General features: G+C 33.2%; 2 protein-coding genes across 5 annotated transcripts in view; both read right to left on the bottom strand.

Moving 5' to 3' along the window:
- The window catches only part of LOC125655072 (UBX domain-containing protein 7-like), a 29,609-nt gene extending 27,894 nt beyond the window's left edge, over positions 1 to 1,715 (bottom strand). For 2 of the 4 annotated variants that reach the window (XM_048885229.2, XM_056144485.1), the window contains exon 1: positions 1,640 to 1,715. In XM_048885229.2, the coding sequence (XP_048741186.2) occupies positions 1,640 to 1,685 (46 nt within the window). In that variant the 5' untranslated portion in view covers positions 1,686 to 1,715. Of the gene's footprint in view, positions 1 to 1,117; positions 1,233 to 1,639 lie in introns of those variants that run through there. The other 2 variants (XM_048885228.2, XM_048885230.2) reach the window with 2 other exon arrangements.
- Positions 1,716 to 7,563: 5,848 nt separating this feature from the next.
- On the bottom strand, positions 7,564 to 10,708 carry LOC125656974 (uncharacterized). The gene is made up of 2 exons (XM_048887600.2): positions 9,474 to 10,708; positions 7,564 to 9,380 (listed from the first exon to the last, which is right to left on the bottom strand). The coding sequence occupies exons 1-2, from the start codon at positions 9,484 to 9,486 to the stop codon at positions 7,801 to 7,803; spliced, it is 1,593 nt and encodes a 530-aa protein (XP_048743557.2). The 5' UTR covers positions 9,487 to 10,708; the 3' UTR covers positions 7,564 to 7,800.
- Between the last annotated feature and the right edge of the window lie 7,787 nt (positions 10,709 to 18,495).

Here is an 18,495-nt window from a genome sequence, read left to right as displayed (position 1 = left end):
ACACTGGGTGCACCAATAATATGCATTTTCCAAGTTTCGCATTAGTTGATTCCATTTGTTGAAATCTTATTACAACATATATTCGTACACACTTATTCCTGCGTTTATATATTGCCTAAAGGATGATTACCAGCCGCAGCTCCCATGCAATTACCTGAACTCCAAGGAAAGACAAATTTAGTAAGTTTATGAGTATTTGATAATAAAATAGCTCATACAAAAATCGATAATCATCATTCTTTGATAAAAGTATCACTCGTGTAGAAGAGGACACAAATAATTTCATATTTAATGTAATAACTTTATTCAAACAATATATTAACAAATTATACTTGATATGGTCAGTCTAATGCATATCAATGGATGATATAAACAAAATTTAAGCTACATAACTTGTCAATTATAGATGTATACAAGTGGTCAATAGAATACTGAACATACCTCCATCACAGAAGAGCTGATATCTTAAAAATTGCATATTAACTGCATGCATTTGTTATCAATGCAACCTTTAGCAACAATTTTCAATTGTTGGTTACAATTACTTCAACAACATTAACTTTCATAACTGCATTTTGTCATCATATTTGCTTAAACAGGTTAATCACCCTTATCAATATTTGAAAAAGTCAAAAGAACAAATCAATTCAATTCTGAAAATTTCATCTAATTCACAGAAGATTAGGTAATGATACTGGAAAAAATTTAGGGGTAAAGATAAAAAAAAAATCACACCTCCACGATTTTATCACTGTGACATCACAATATACCTAACAGCTACATCACACCACAGTTTCTGTATATAGATTGAATGCTTTCATATATTTTTATCCTTTCTGCCTTGTCTAAAGTAGATGGAAGTGTATAGATGTTTTTTATCATCAATTTTCCCACACAACCAAGAATTCTATCATATCTTACGATACCCTGATGCTGGTCTAACTTGAAGATATATAGATGCAAATCTTGCAATATTTGCTCCGTGACCATATTTTGATAAAACCAAATATTTTTCAATAACAAAACTTTTAACAGGTTGGAAATACTTCCCCTGTAGCGAAATCTTCTCACTAAAATCCGATTTTCCCTCTTCAGCGAGAAAATAAACATTATGTACCATGAACAGGTGTTTTGTTGTTTCGATTGAAAATAATGACAAATCCAAACATTGCTGAATAAGTGTGACACACACTCAACATGGCGTGATTATCTTCATAAAATTGACAACACGGTCAAAAAAATTCCATATCAACGTTGCTGCGTAAAAGGGAGGGAGACTGAAATGCAACAGCACATCCGTCATCGTGAGTGTTTTTGTTTTGATTTCAGGTATCAGAATCAGACACTTTAGTACTTTTTCTTCTTTTCAAGTGAAACACGAAGATATGTACTCCACGGGTGTTTTTATCGGTGTACGAGATATATTTACTCTCGCTAAATAGGGATAATCGCGTTTTCGGGAGAATATGTTGCTAAAGGGAAGTGTTCCCAACCTGTTTTAACAGTAATGTGTACATGGTTTGCCTTCAAAATTGAAGTAAATTTACAGTATTTTCCATCCAGATAAGCCCATTGATTTTGCAGTTTCTTCTCGCAAACACAAAAGTAAAACTTATATTGGTGCAGTGGGTAATTTTACCTGTAATGGAACAAAATTGCTCTATTTTTTCGCTCATCGAACTCATTGTTCGCGCTGAATCGAGGTGTTGGAAATAAAGAATGTCGATCCCGATTTATTTACACTCATTTTGCATTCGCTGTACGAGTCCGACACCAATTCCAACGGTATATATAAGAAACTGTAGGGATTTTATTCGTCAGACATCCTAAGACTTTCGATCAAATGTACTATATCATTTAAGAAATTAATTTCATTTTCGAAAATATATGTCTTTCTTCTTCCAATAATGTACATGTCTCCATCAAGTTTGATTGAAACCAGCCCCCTTCTCCTATCGTCGGTCTGGTTTTGATCAGACTGATTCCATCCGGAGCATAGTCGTATACATGTACATCTACATACCTCATGTTAGAGCGTTAGCCATTCATGATCAAAGTACTGAAAGTACTAATATGAGTTGATTTTTATGTAGATTTGCACCAGAGACTTCATTCCAAAATAAAAACAAACATGGACGTACACTCAAAAGTTATAAACTTACGCATAAACGTATGCTGTGTCTCTATTACAATCATTATTATTTATGTATACATACCTATAGACACTGGTAAGTTAACACCTTGTCTGGATTGTATTTTAATTACTATTCCACATATCATATTCTATTAAAATTCCTCATTTTTGTCAAAATATGTCACTACATTAATATTCTATCACAAGAACATGTTTGAAAAACTCCACACATAACTTAATAATTCTCAGGTTTAAGCTAATTTAAAATTGTCAATGATCTTACTTGAATTTGGCCTACATTTTTGCCCTTACACCGGAAGTTGGGGCGTACTTACGATTGCGGTCCTAAGAATCACATAAAATTAACAAATAGTGTATATAGTGAAGATAACGTTACCAAATTCTTTATTATGCTGAGTTTTAACAGGTTGTATCATATGACAAAAAGGTTTAATTTCTTTGATTTTATGAAGAAATTTATTTTTTTGAATATGCACTTCGTCAAACTGTAAAGTTGGGGAGGGGGGGATGTTATAGGCGTATTTGACGTTTATTTCTGTCCAAGTTATTATGCAAAATTTTAATACCGAAAATCAAATGCTGTTGAAAAAACAACAGACACCTAGAATTAATAGCACAATGAAAGCATGTGATATAATCAGTGGCGCAGCATCGTTTAAAAAAAAGGGGGGGGGGTGTTGACTTTATAAAATTGCCCGAAAATTCTTGACAAGTAAATTCTAAATAAATAAAAATCCCAAGCTCGAGAGGTAAAATTTTTACATTTCCATTACCATTCACAATGCTGTTTTTTTTTTGGGGGGGGGGGGGTTAAAGAGGGGAGGGGCAACCTATCTATAGATAGATATCTGCACGTAAAAATATCCAACTTTGCACGTAATAAGAAGAGGGGCAGACCCATTGTTGTTCGTGCCTGATAATTGTTTTTGTGCTCAATGGAGTATAATCGTAGTGCAAGAAGAGCTGTAAGTTGATGAACACAAAATTTAACTTTTAAAAGATTGAATCCCACGCGAAAAATAATATCAACGGAAATATTACGCTAGAGATACCAATTCGATATCATTAATTTGTTCTGTTTATTGTTCGATATCATTAATTTGTTCTGTTTATTGTTCGATATCATTAATTTGTTCTGTTTATTGGTACCTAGAGCTGCTTAGCAACAAGTAGTTTTGTTCAATGTGAAATGATAAATTGATTAATGTACTTGTAGGCGTTGATTGCACATGTGTTTTTCGGCATATCTTACTGCATGTGTTTTGCTTATCGAAAAATTGATAAAATTAATAATGAAGAATATTTAAAAACACCCTGATTCTGATCTAAAGAAGTCGAGGACTAGTTAATATCTACATACTTTGTTACATCATGACTATACATTGCTTGCGAGAAAACCACACAAAGGACACATATAATGCTAGTAAATGTAATCAGTGAATTAAATATCACTGTTCAGTTATATTATTTTTAAGTCATTACACTTAATTCTTAGAAAAATTCCTTAACTGGCAATTGATTGCAATCAAAAATTGTAAATTTTCGATTTATTCCTTTTATGACACCGTCATCTGAGGACCGCAATGTGTTGTGCGCCCTCTGTAATCAGGGGGAAATAATTCGCATAGCATTGCAAAAAAAGTCGGCAATTCCCCCTAAAGTTCTATGCAAATCATCTAGGAAATTATCGACGTGTATAACTAAGAATGACTGTAAAATACCTAGAATTTATTCAATCAACAAAAATAAACATGTGGTCTTAATTTTGCACAAGTGAAAAGGTGAAGATATTGAACAGTGATCAATTTCATAACTTCGAAATGGAATACAAAATTAAGAGTTGGGCAAACATGGAATAGTTAAGTGCAAGCTGTAATATAGCGCCCGTTTGTTAAAACTCCCGGTGGGCACAAATTGCGCTCGTTTACTCACTAATCTGTTTTTGTATTAAAACACTTCTACATGAGGCACAGGCACTCGACGTTTTAAATATCTATAATAAAAAAAGATTGTCTTTCTGTAAACATAAAGACAATTTTTTTTTATTATAAATATTTAAAACATCGAGTGCCTGTGACTTGAGGAGAGAAAATCTCTTGCTGTGGCCTTCAACTCGACGTTTAGAAACATAGATGACATTTTATCTATTAACAATACTATTAATTACTTGCAATAAGATGTCGATTTAATGTATTTCAGTGAAACACCACAGAGTCTTCCACGTCTGCTTCATATTTTAATATTTTATTGAACACAGGCGTTGACAGCAAACTAACAACTCAACTGTATGACAACGGGGTAACTTCAGTTTTCTCCATCGTCATCTTTCCACTTCACTCTTCGTTATCTTCACCTTCTCATTTATTTAATTCGCAATATCACATTATTATCTGCATAAGGCATTTACATCACACAACTGATCGATACGCACTAGCATGTTTTACGTATGATAATTTTTAATTCGAGGCAGGGTATTGATAATTACGTTGAAGTTACGGGGTTTTAACAGTCTCCTTTAAAGTCCATGATTATTATGATAATCAAATTTTCAAATACAACCTGTCAATGGGTTGAATGCTGTCTGGCGTATTTCATACCAATTGCTAGCTCGTTCTTGATCTACAGATTTTGACTACGAATTATTCCGTTTACCCGATTAAGATATAGGGTTCATGGTGGGTGTGACCAGTCAAAGGGCATGTTTACTCCTCCTAGGGACCTGGTCCCACCTCTGATATATCCAGGGGTCTGTGTTTGCTCCACTATACATTTGCTGGTATATGTTTAAAAAGAAGGAAACCGAATCTCAGAATTAAAAAGGAACCTTCGGTCGAGTTTAGAAAAAAGCATATTATTAAGAATTTTCGCAATGAATCCATTACTCTGTACAAAATTGTGTCAGCAATTACTTCCTTATCGAGAAAACAAATATCTGAGTCAAAATTACAACAATAAGTTCCATGAAATTATACTTTTTAATATGTTAGCACTGGTTTTTAATTGACGTATAGCTGTTTTTCTCACTTTGGTAACACTTATCGGCAAACATGATTTTAGCAGCTACATGTACATGTATGTCTTTAATAAAATATTTCATTTATCTATTATTCATTGGCAAACTTAATATCATTTGGGGAAAAAAGACATCTTTTTCTTGATTAAAGATGAGGCGATTGTAACCCATTTTAACGTCTTTGATGATATTTGTCGAGAATTGGTTTTTAACGATTTTAGCCAAATGATTCGACCCATTTTCGTGCGATATTATTCGGGATCATACTGTGTTTATTTCATCTGGAAGGGGAAGTAAATCTAATAGCATCAATATCCATCATCTTTCCCGTGTCATTTTGGAAGCTTAATATGTGAATGGCCTACCTCTAGGACGGAAATGTTTCGTATAGGCAGCGAGGGAATAGGAACGTATGGTATTACAAATTTCTATTCCGGGATTTCTTTCCAATTAAATACTTTGCTTGTATATTACATGAAAGCTATATTGTTTTTAGATTTTAGTTCACTTGTGATTATATTAAAAAAAAAACAAGCAATGTAAAGCCATAGTAATTTGATTATTTTATATTATTAGCAATACACATGTTAATAATTCATTTTCGTGTATATGATCACATAGTATTAAATATTGATTATATACATACAGGAATGTAATATGAATTTTATATTTCATTGCCACCTATAAACAAATACTATCTCCCAACAGATTTCTACATTAAAGTGAGTTGTTTTAGTCATAATGATACTCTCTATGTGGATTGTTGGTGTCTTCTTCTTCTTTTTTTTTTTTATACTTATTACATGTACCTTGTGTTTTATATACCCTAAAGGGCCCAGAATCTATTCAATAAAATATCTAACTCATCAAATCTTTTCTGTTGATAAACAATTGTTTAAAAAAAATCACTTTTATTAAACATACATACAATAAAGTAACAATGGATATCATTGGAGTTACAAATCTAATGAGTTAATCCCCCACCCACACCCCCACACCCCTAATTACATGTACTTCATATCATTTTGAAGGTTGCGCTCCCTAAATTATCTAAGGTAGGAATCCCCCCAGAATTCCTATCACTATATATTATATATGTCAAAAAAGAAGAAAAAAACACTCTTCTTTTTTGCTATACTATAGCCACCATGAAGAGGATTCAGTCCTCTGGCAGAGCTGCCTAACGAGTCTACTATGAACTTCTGTGATATGATGTAGACTCATTATGGCTGCGCGGCATAAAATGTAGGTGTGTGCATATTTCACTAAAACATTACATCCAATTACTAAAATATCATCCTTTGATGTATGCATTTTATATATCTTTCAATATATATGCATCCGGCGCGATGCAGTAGGCAAATAGTATTGTATTAGATGGAGCTTGGTCGGTAGCTACCATTTTCTCTTTAGTTTAGGAAATAATTTGTTTGTTATAAATAAACATTACATATTTAAAAACAAAAGATAATCATAATCCCCTTCTGGATTTCCAACATACGACCTTTCATTTCAAACCACGTGTCACACCTTTGTTTTCATGAAGTAATCATTTTTCGAATATTTAATGGAATGACGCGCACCTGTCCCTGTTTGGTTGTCATAACATCACCCAGCTGGATCATTATGTTATCACCAACGAGGAATTTTGCAGTGGGTTTTTCCAACGTTTGGCTTTTATGGAAATATTTCGATAGATGAAATATATCGATGTAGTAATGATTTATCGTTTAAGATATTTTTCTTGGATTGAAAGTGTGAATTTAATCTTACATTGCATGCAGTGATGGAGATCAACTTCCTACTCAAAACGGAACTTCTGATAATATCGTTCCGGCACAGACACTCGACGTTTCAAATATCTATAATAAAAAGATTGTCTTCCAATAAACAAAATATTCACAGTTGAATATTTTATCAATAGAAAGACATTTTTCCTCCTTTAGTCTAGTTTAGAGTACACCCGGACTTCATGATCGTAAATCCGTATTCTATGTGCGCCTGTAAAATGTATATCAGAATGTCCGCTCATAATCTATAACTCATTTAATGTTTACGATCAGCAGAGGCATATACAGTGTATATATAGATAGATGATGGATGGATGGAGATAGATAGATAGATACATGTAGATAGATAGATAGATAGATAGATAGATAGATTAGATTAGATAGATAGATGTTATACATAGATCTAGGTCTCTGAGATCAGGAAGGCTACTATTTTATCGAAGTCCGAACGGACACACCGTGCGTTTTTTATCACTACATATCCAGCTCAAATGTGTGCACCTATGTTTAGTACAGCTTTTCAACGCAAATCAGGAAACAGTTTTTTAATGAAAAGGTTATAGTGGAATTTGCGATAGTTTAAAGGAGTTTACAAGTATAAACAGTAAGTAAGTAAGTAAGTAATTTTATTTATTATAGTGGCATGTGTACATATATTCATACATCCAATTTTATCACAATATACAAATCAATAAACACCCGGCCCGTCGGGCCTATATGCCACTTTAAACGTTGATATAATAATATATAATGCAAATAATTGCGCATAATAACATTTTCTATAATTATATATATACATACATGTGTATACATGTATAATAAGTATATAATGTATAAATAGCTCAGTTGTTGATTTTTCCAAATATAATAGATTGTCTAAGAGAAAAGGAGGAGTACAAGTATTTTGCTAATTGTCTTGGGTAGTTTGTTATTAACATTCGAAGAACCTCTACATCTGACATTGACATTTGATCAAATCCCGTGTTTTCAAACAAAGTTGTTCTGAGTTTAGAATACAATGGACAATAGAGTAAAAAATGAATTTCGTCTTCCACACAATTTAATGAACACAATAAGCATATTCTTTCAACAGCAGGTTCCCCATAATATCTTCCCGTCTCTATTCTTAAAGGTAAAATACCACATCTAAACTGCGACATAATTGACCTAAAGTATTTTGGCATATCCAATGTTACATAATTTTCTCGACCAAAGGTTGATTTTATAGACACATAAGTTCGTAATTTAGGTACTTTAAATACTTCATTTTCCCAGATATTTGAGTAATAGTAATGCATATTTGTTTGAAGAACATTCATGTCTATTAACAATTTTGAGTCAAAATAACTTTCCAGTTCCAAATTTTGCAAAATTTCTTTCAGAGTACTACACCAGTTGTTTCTACATATATCATAATCCATTTCAAACACTTTTCTAGTAATGCGTTCACTGTCAAATAACAATACTCTATTCCAAAATCTTATCATATTAATCCATCGACGATATTGACTGGGTATCCACCCCGTATCTCCATAGATTGCCAATAAAGGCGCAAAACGATGTACTCCCAAAAAATATCTAATGGCTCGATTTTGAACATTATCTATTGACTGGAATTTTTTGAAACCCCAAACACTGGACGAATAGTCTAATATAGGTAAAACGCAAGAGTAAAATAATTTTTCGTAAGCAGTGAATCCAAATTCTTTATTATTGTGTATTGTAGAAATAATTTTTCCTAGTGCCCGTCCTCCAGCTTTAGCAAGATTTTCTGCATTTTTTGTAAAATTTCCAGTGTAAGTAAATATGATTCCAAGATATTTATAGCTATCTACTATTTCTAATGTATTTGTTCCAATAGTGAATTCAAACGCTGTTCCTTTTGTTCTAGTTTTACGAAAGTGCATACATTTGGATTTTTCAGTATTTATAAGGACTCTCCAACGCCTGCACCAGTTGTGCAGTTTTTGTAACATACATTGTAATTCTTCCGGTGTCTTAGCTATTAAGGCTATATCGTCTTCATATAATAAAACGGACAGCTTTTCATCTGCGATATTTACACCCACATCCAAAGAGTTTATTTCATGAACAAGGTCATTTGCAAAAATCGAAAATAGAGTTGGAGATAAGTTATCCCCCTGTTTAACACCAGTTTTACAGCTAAACCAGTTTGTAAGTTTTCCATTTACTCGAACGCATGACTCTGAACTTTGGTAAATATTCTTGATCGAGTTATACATTTTACCATTTATATCATTCAACAGAAGTTTATACAGCATCATGTCTCTATCTACAAAATCAAAACACTTCTTTAGATCAATAAATGCAACATACAGATTTTTATTATTCTGAATTAGACTGTTCAAAGTAAATACGTGATCTTCACAGGATCTCCCTCTTCTAAAACCATTTTGTTCATCTGCCAAAATATCATTATTCTCCAAGTAAGTAACAAGCCTTTTATTAATAAATGCACTATAAAGCTTACTGATACAGGATAGGAGACTGATACCTCGGTAATTCATTGGCAGGCGTTGTCCGAGGATGAATCCTTAAGAATAGGACATATGATAGCTTTCCTCTGTTTGAATTTTCTGGTGGGAGGTAACAAGTAAATACAATGAATTCAAAATCAGAGTTGTGTTTAGTAAACTTAATTCCTAAAATGCCATCATAACATTTGTCGATCACAGAAATACTAAAAAGTTCAGTTAACCAGATTTTTACAAGAATTCCAACTCCCCCTGATGCTTTAGGTGCATTTACGTGAATTTGTTGTCTATTGAATCCTATCCACCTGTACCCTTTAATATGTATTTCTTTTTCTTTATATAAGTGTGTTTCACTTATTGAAATGATGTCACAATTCATGGCATTGATAATTTGGCTTCTAAGTTCTGCATTTTCGTCGGTCCATCCACAGACATTAATGTGACCTAGTTTTATAGTGTCTATGGGCCGGGGAGGTTGCTATTGATGATCCTGATCGCGGTTGTTGCTGTCCGCGGAGAAATTGCTGTGTTGACGGTCAGAATCTTTCTTTACTATCCGTCCATTCGAAGTGATACGGAATTGTTCTCCATTCGGTTGTTGAGTTAGTAGTGTTTTCGCGTTAAGTTCTATGAGCCTCTCGGTGTGGGATTTAGAGGACCTTAAGAAAACAGATTTGTACGCTTGACTGCCCTTCAAGTCGCGTTTCTTCCGTAGTATTTCTACTTTCTACTTTCTCCTCGACAGTTGCTAAACTGATTTTCACTAACCCTGGTTTCCCCTGAATCCGACTCCTGAGCCTAGCAGCCGCGACTACACTAATCGAATCACTCAGACAGTCAACAAGATCCTGTGCAACTTGTAGAATGTCCTCATCGTCTGACTGAGGTATATTACTAGCTATTATGGTTACCTCCGAATCCTTGACGGTGCTGGAATGGTGAACAGCTGATCCAGGTTGAGTTGCGTAACTGTGTCCTACTTTCTCTACCTCTTTCACTCGATGAATAAGAGACTCAACCGACCGTGACAAACTGTCGATCTGGCTTTGCTGTTTACCAAGTTAAAAAAAAAACAATAAATAAAAAAAAAAACAATAGCTGGGGGTGATGATGGGTGATGTTGTGTTTATGTCCGCACCGTGACAGCGGCGCCACTGTCGCTGGACCTATGATCGCTGTGTCAAGCCGTCATTCTGTTGTAACTGAGTCAGCCAACCGATGGTGTGTGACCCACTACGGCATACTATAAAACCTGGCCTGGCCCCATTGGCCTGGCCTGGCCTCAAAATTGGCCTGGCCCTGATTTTGGCCTCTAATTATGTTCCATCCCAAATTTTGGCCTGGCCTCAAAAGTTGGCCTGGCCTCAAATTTGGCCTCTAAAAACTTTTTTGGCCTCAACCCCCAAAAAATTATTCATTCAAAATTTTGATCGAATTCATTGATTTATTATTGGTTTAAGTTTTCAGTCATATAGCAGATAGATGATATGTTTCTGTTGTTTTGTAAATGTGCACTTTAAAATAATCATGAAATACCACCAATCTGATTGATTTTATTGAATATCTATTGATCAGTTTATTGATCAAATCATTTTCTTTTCCTTTCATATCTGTATGTACATGTACTAGCTAGTACACTCCAAAAACGTATACACAACTAATGAAACGATTGGCATATTGATTTTTTTCCAGAATTATGATTGATTTCATTGATTTATTATTGGTTTTGTTTTTTCAAAATTGTTGAACATGAATATGTTTCCGTTGTTTTGTGAATGTGCACATTAGAATAATCATGAACTACCACCAATCTGATCGATTTTATTGAATATCTGTTGATCAGTTTATTGATTAAACAATTTTTTCCCCTTCCTAACTCATGTACTATTACACAGCATAAAAAGTATACGGAACTAATGAAATGATTGGCTTACTGATTTTTTCTGAGAATTATGATTGATTTCATTGTTTCATTATTGGTTTTGAATTTTCAAAATTGTTGAACATAAATGATATGTTAGTGTTGTTTTGTAAATATGTACATTGAAAACTCTCATTTTACTAATGATCCATTTCACTTATTGATAATGAATTTAAAAAACAAATTCACACTAGTTTAATGATGAATCATCACACTTCACACACTGCAATGTAGAGTACCGCTTTCACTCTCATTGATAAGAACAATGAGTTTGATAGTTAGGTATAAAAATACTACCATAAATCATACAGATTGAAACTACAAATTTGATAAATTAAGGATGTTCATATTTGAAATAAACATGTAACACTAGTACTGTAATGGGATATCAGATTATTTACAACATATTATTCTACAGCATGGGTCTTGACAGGAAGTCAAGGTTGAGGTTAATCTATGAGACACGGTTTGAAATGTCAGACAGCTCTGCACAGAACGTTTATTTTCAATAATTATCAGAATGAAAGATGATTTTGATGACAGTCTAAAAACGTTAAGAAGTAAAGCACAAAATTAAAGTTGCACTTTGTGAATTTGTAGATGCATAAACCTTTTTTCTCCATTATAAGACAATAGTATGAGTATTACATGTATCTGATATTTGCTTAGATATAGCTGCTGCAGTGGTTAGATTAAAGATACGATTTTTTTGTTAACTAATTAACTTTGATATAAAATAAGAAGAGGGTGGATAGATTCAATGTAATAATTGTAATTAGTTCTGTTTTACTGTTGCTTTATCACAAAATCAGAAAAAAATCACAATTTTGAAAATTCAGACAGACAGTTTTGTATACCTTATTTAGTTTAGACACAGTCATAAAATGAGTTACTAATTAAAATGTTCTGTTGTATCAAACACACCCTATTTGCAAATGTTGGACTGCTCCATTGTTTCTGTATAATGGAATTTCCAAGTTCAGCAAAAGTTTTCATCACCATCCTTTAATATGGTGATAGATATTTCCTTTATCCTGACAGGGTAGGCCTTCATAGCATGAGAACTTGTCACTTTTACTATGAGTATTGAAAATTAATTATGAAATCAAGAAAGAAATATTTATAATACATCATATCCGTTTTAATCTACATTGTTCATTCAAGGTAAAGTATGGATAAATGAACACTAAAATATAAATCTAAAATCCTTAGTTTATTGGCTATTATCATTATGCTAGCAAATGTGTTTATTTTGATAATGTGTGGTATCTGCACATTGAAAACATTAAGATCACATGCTCTGTTCTGAATGTGCGCTGATCTAAAAATGGCTTGGGGTAATTTATGAAGTGGAGTGGAGTTGTGGAGTCATGGAGTGGAGTCAATGAATAAAATTCATATTTATCATGTATATAATAACCATTTACAAACCACAACACTGGACTTTAATAGAAATGCTTACAAATAAAATAAAAGAACATGCATTACTGAAGGAAGAAACTGACCAGGATTTTGCAACTCTTAACCAGTAATTGGAATAGCATTAGCGTAATTTGACTATTAGCATAGAATAATTGCACTTGAATTATGGCCATGATAATTATGCAGCATAACTAGCCAAACAAATAAGATAAATTTAAAAACAAAATTCATGTAATGTCTTAGCCCCTCTTACACTGCTGTGGAGAGAGGCTAAAACCCTTCCATTTCAATCTGTCTCATGTGCTATTCAGAAAAATACTAGATTTACTTGTGTCAATTTATCAATAATATTGATATGTTATATCAATCTATAATTCATAAAAAAAATACTCAGCTATTTTAATAAAAACACATGAATCGGAAATGCCATTGCCAAGGCCATGCAGGGCAGAGTGTTAAAATGATGAAGTGATTATCTGACATTGCAGGTCATAAATTTGACCTCATTCTTGGCAATTGTGACAGGAAAATTGTCCTCCCATCTAAGGGGGTGAAGGGGCTTTGACAGATGTGTGTGCAACTAAAGTAAAACAAATTTAACCAAATTCCAGCACACCTATATGTACTGGATGAGGGTGTTGAGTTACATTACTCTAAAATAAAGAGTGACAGTTGGGGAATAATAAAGTTATGAAGCACAGATACTCCTCTCCATGATTCCACGACTCCACTCGACTCCACTCCGCTCCACTCCATAAATTACCCCCAAGCCTCTAAAAATCGAATTCATTATAATGGCAACACAATTGTAGCACTTTTATAATTTGTAAATTGATATCAAATTGAATTCTATTGAATACAAAAAATATCAATAAATCAATCATTTCATCAGTATAATTTTTGGTGTACTAGTACATAAGTTAGGAAGGAAAAAGCAAATAATTTTGTCAAATAAACTAATCAATAAAATCAATCAGATTGGTAGTAGTTCATGTTTATTCTAATGTACATTATCATTTTATTTCTACAACGTTGAAAAACTAAAGCCCCGTTCACATGCGCTGATTTACTCACGGGGTGCAAATTTTGCATCTATGCAAAATTTGCACCCGTGTGTAAAAGTATATTTGCTAAGCATTCACATGGTACTTAACAAATTAGGGTCAAATGGCAATGATTCTCGAAGTTTGATAAAGATTATTTTCGATTGAGAAGGAGGATTTTCCCTTACTGTGTAGGCTTCGGTGACAAATTTGATTTATCAAGATATGTCTACGACACTCTATGCAATATAATGTTTGCAGAAATACAAATGTACGGTGTATTTTATGAGAAAAGCGATATCATATTCGGTGATACTGCGTTTGCTCCTCTTTGGAGCCGATCCCTCGTGATCCACAGTTGTGACGTTGTATACGGTGTGTGCGTACACATGCAATCAGAACTCCTCGAATGTCTCGATCGCGCACTCGACATAGATCTCGGATGTAATACGGTGGCATCCATGAGTGAATTTGATGCATTGCCAATTGGCAATGCATCAAATTCACTCATGGATGCCACCGTATTACATCCGAGATCTATGTCGAGTGAGCGAGACATTCGAGGAGTTCCGATTGCGTACACATGACATATAATACATTAGGAGTAAATATACACATATGCAAAAGTAAATTAGCATCTGGTCTGAGTAGGTGCAGATTTACACCCGGGTGTGTATTTGCACATATGTATATTTACTTTTGCATATATGCAATTGCGTTCGCATGCTCAAATTTACACCCGTGTGCAGATTTTGCGTATATGCAGAATTTGCATCCCGTGAGTAAATCAGGGCATGTGAACCAATTATAAATCAATGAAATCAATCTTAATTCTGAAAAAAATCAATCAATATACCAATTGTTTCATTAGTTGTACAATCTGTTTTAGTGTGTACTAGTACATACAGATATAAATTAAAGGAAAAGAAAATGATTGATTCAATAAACTGATCAATAGATTTTCAATAAAATCAATCAGATTGGTGGTAGTTCATGATTATTTTAAAGTGCACATTTACAAAACAACAGAAACATATCATATATCTGCTATGACTTTGAAAAACTAAAACCAATAATAAATCAATGAAATCAATCAAAATTTTGAATAAAACATTTTTTTTTGGTTGAGGCCAACAAAATTTTTAGAGGCCAAATTTGAGGCCAGGCCAACTTTTGAGGCCAGGCCAAAATTTGGGATGGAGCATAATTATAGGCCAAAATCAGGGCCAGGCCAAGTTTGAGGCCAGGCCAGGCCAATAGGGCCAGGCCAGGTTTTATAATATGCCTTCCGACTACCACCGTCATCAAGTGAAGTTTGAGAAATTTAATTAATTCCCATCACTAATTTGGCCATAAAGACCTACATGTACACAGAGATAATCTCGATTATAATCTAAAAGGTTTGATCGTCAGTTGCATGAGTATATACAAAATGTCCGCGAAATTAACGAAACAAGGCTGTCTTATTTTCATATTCTATTAATTGATATCAAGAATTACTCGGTGATGAACTGAGATTGGCTGCTCAGCGTTTGAGTACAACAGCGCAAGATTCAATAACTGTAGGTACTAGTTTTATCTTATTTTATTTCATATCTACATTGTAGATCTACTACGTATATTCAATTTTGTTACGTATTGTCAATTCACATCTAGAATGGATTTTAACAGAACTAAACAGGGATTTATCGACAAAAAAGCTGTAAATCTGCTCGATTTTACCATGTCTATTGATCTTTTATATTGTCAGGTTTTTATTACGAGACATTTATGTCAATTTTGTAATCCATTATATAAATACATGTAGTAATGAAGTGGAACAAATGTATTCGATTGTTAATTTGATTGAGATATTTCTCTAAAGAAAACACGATTCTTGAAAACATCTTTATCAATTCCAAAAAAAAAAATAAAAAAAAAAAAATAAAAAAAAATAAGGAAGTTTTGTTTTTGGCCAATGATTCCAATTTTTAATTTATAACCCCACATTTGGATGTTTCATTTTCTAATTTTGTGGCAAAATATTGCAACTTTATATTTTTCAAAAGCGACAATACGATGATACTTCTAGACTGTTTCCTCTTTAAAATTCTAAATCTCTTTGAGTATTTTAGATGCAAAGAGTTCACCATTTCTTCAATATACAAGTATCAAACTTTCTCATATCAATGTTATCAGAAGACATAAATGTACATTTAATAAATTATCTCCATTGGTTGTTTATTTTTTGTTGACACATACAGACAAAACTACTTCAGGCCAATACATCAAAAGTTGATTGTAAGTGCTAGAAGGTCACGTTTAACATACTGTTGGGTAGTAAACTTAGTGAAAAAGGCAACACTTGTACATGCATCATTCCTAAAGTAAAGTAAAGTAAATTTTATTTAAAGTCGGCACTATATACATTCAACATATCAAACACAAGCTCTGTAGAGCTTTTTAACCGACTATCACATTCATGTATATCAAGGTCAAAGACACATAGCATGCATGTACACATATACACAGACATATCACAGATTAACAAAAGAATACAAAATAAAAGAAAACTTTGGTGCAAGAATATACAGATACGAAAGCATAAGACTAAGGGGAGGAAATAAAATACTGCAAGCAAGAGTATATGTATAAAAAAAATCATCATTAAATTTCAAGCCAATTAGCTTTGTTTGCTGTTTCAAGTAAAAGCTGGATAGTATAAGAATTTTTGAAAATAATTTAGATATAATTAAAATCAGTGATGGTAGTAAATTAATCATATAAATATTTAAAATTTCAAAATTTTGTTTATTTTACTACAAAGTGATGCCACGAGACGTTGTACAGAGTGTCATCAAGAATGTTTGAAAGTAGTGCAGGCATATCTACTCCATTAACTAAGGGTTAAAAACTGAATGAATCAAACTGAAATAAAAATTGATCTTCAAGACATAAAAAGATGTAACTAAGAAAACAAAATGTTGATTTTATACGGTCCTTATTTTTTAAAGGGAAGTAAGCACTTTCCCACTATTGCACGTGTAGTTTCACTTTCTTCATCCATTCGTTTGTCATGGATTCCTTCATTTTAAAATACATCATTTCACACAATATTGATATCATACATCACTTTATTCATTCAATATTGATACCATGGATTCAAATAACAATGTTGTGGTACAATAATTCATTTATTTAATATTGATACATGTGCTGCGTTCAAGATTGTAACGGCTAGTTTAGTGGCTAGGTATGGTGGCTGATATTCGCTATTTTACAATTTGTCATTTTTTTCGACATTTTGAGAGGAAAAGTAACTATTATTATCATGATGTCGTCTTTTTGTTATTTCGGGTCGAAAAGTCGCTTGAAGACCAAAAAAAAAAAACAAAAAAAAAAACAAAACACCGTACGGTTGCTCCACGGATGACTGAATGTGGGCGGAGCTTATCCATGGTCAATGTTATTTACCTGGAATTTACCTGGCCAAGAGATCGGTTGTTGTGTATATTTTTATGATATACACAGGAGATTTCTCAGGTTATAACAAATTATGTTTAGTGTCTTGATTTGTGCAAAAAAAAAAAAAAAAAAAAAAAAATTCTACCTACATGCATACCGCATTTCTATTTCCCGTAAACTTGGTCATATTTATGTATTGCAAATGACAGGTTTAGCCCATTTCTAAACCTTTGCTTTTTAAAACTTCTAATTAAATTGTTATATATCGTATATAAATAATTTCCTAAATATAATATTACCCGGCGTTTCCGGGCACTTCCTGGTGTCCTGTGAGTTCGCGGTGTCGTGGGTATAGTAGGTAAAATCCATGTTTCGAGAGAATGAATAAATCCAAGTAGATCTGTATACATGTACAACCAAATGAATAATGATCAAGATACCCCTCAATATGGGCCGTCTGTAGGGTTTCTGTAGCTGTAGTGTTTGCGTAATGGTGGTATCCCAAACAGAAGCTGACACGAAGTCTACCCTCTCTCTCTCTCTCTCTCTCTCTCTCTCTCTCTCTCTCGGGTTTCTGTGGACGTAGTGTTTGTGTAACGATGGCATCCCAAATAGAAGCTGACACGAAGTCTACACCCCCTCCTCTCTCTCTCTTTAGGGTTTCTGTGGACGTAGTGTTTGTGTAACGATGGTATCCCAAACAGAAGCTGACACATAGCTAGTCTATCCCCCCTTTCTCTCTCTCCCTTACTCTCAAGCATTGACTAAATGAGTAATTATTGTCATACGTATGCAAAACGATTGCCATGCCATACTATTTCATCTATATTATTGCTACAGTTTTTACACATTTCTCTCTCTCTCTCTTTATAAATATAAAACCGTGATAAATTATAAATAGCTCAATAACTCTCTCTCTCTCTCTCTCTCTCTCTCTCTCTCTCTCTCTCTCTCTTTATCTTTATAAATATAAAACCGGGATAAATTATAAATAGAAATATCTCAATAACTCTCTCTCTCTATAAATATAAAGCCTGATAAATTATAAATAAAAATATCTCAGTAACTCTCTCTCTCTCTCTCTCTCTCTCTCTCTCTCAATATAAAGCCTGATAAATTATAAATAGAAATATCTCAGTAACTCTCTCTCTCTCTCTCTCTCTCTCTCTCTCAGCCATGATTGTTATCAAAACATCTTTCTCAGGTAGCTGT

Source organism: Ostrea edulis, chromosome 7, assembly GCF_947568905.1.
Source record: "Ostrea edulis chromosome 7, xbOstEdul1.1, whole genome shotgun sequence".
Classification (NCBI taxonomy): Eukaryota; Metazoa; Mollusca; class Bivalvia; order Ostreida; family Ostreidae; genus Ostrea; species Ostrea edulis.
The sequence above is the reverse complement of the archived record's forward strand: the minus strand, read 5'-3'. Positions and strand labels throughout refer to the sequence as shown.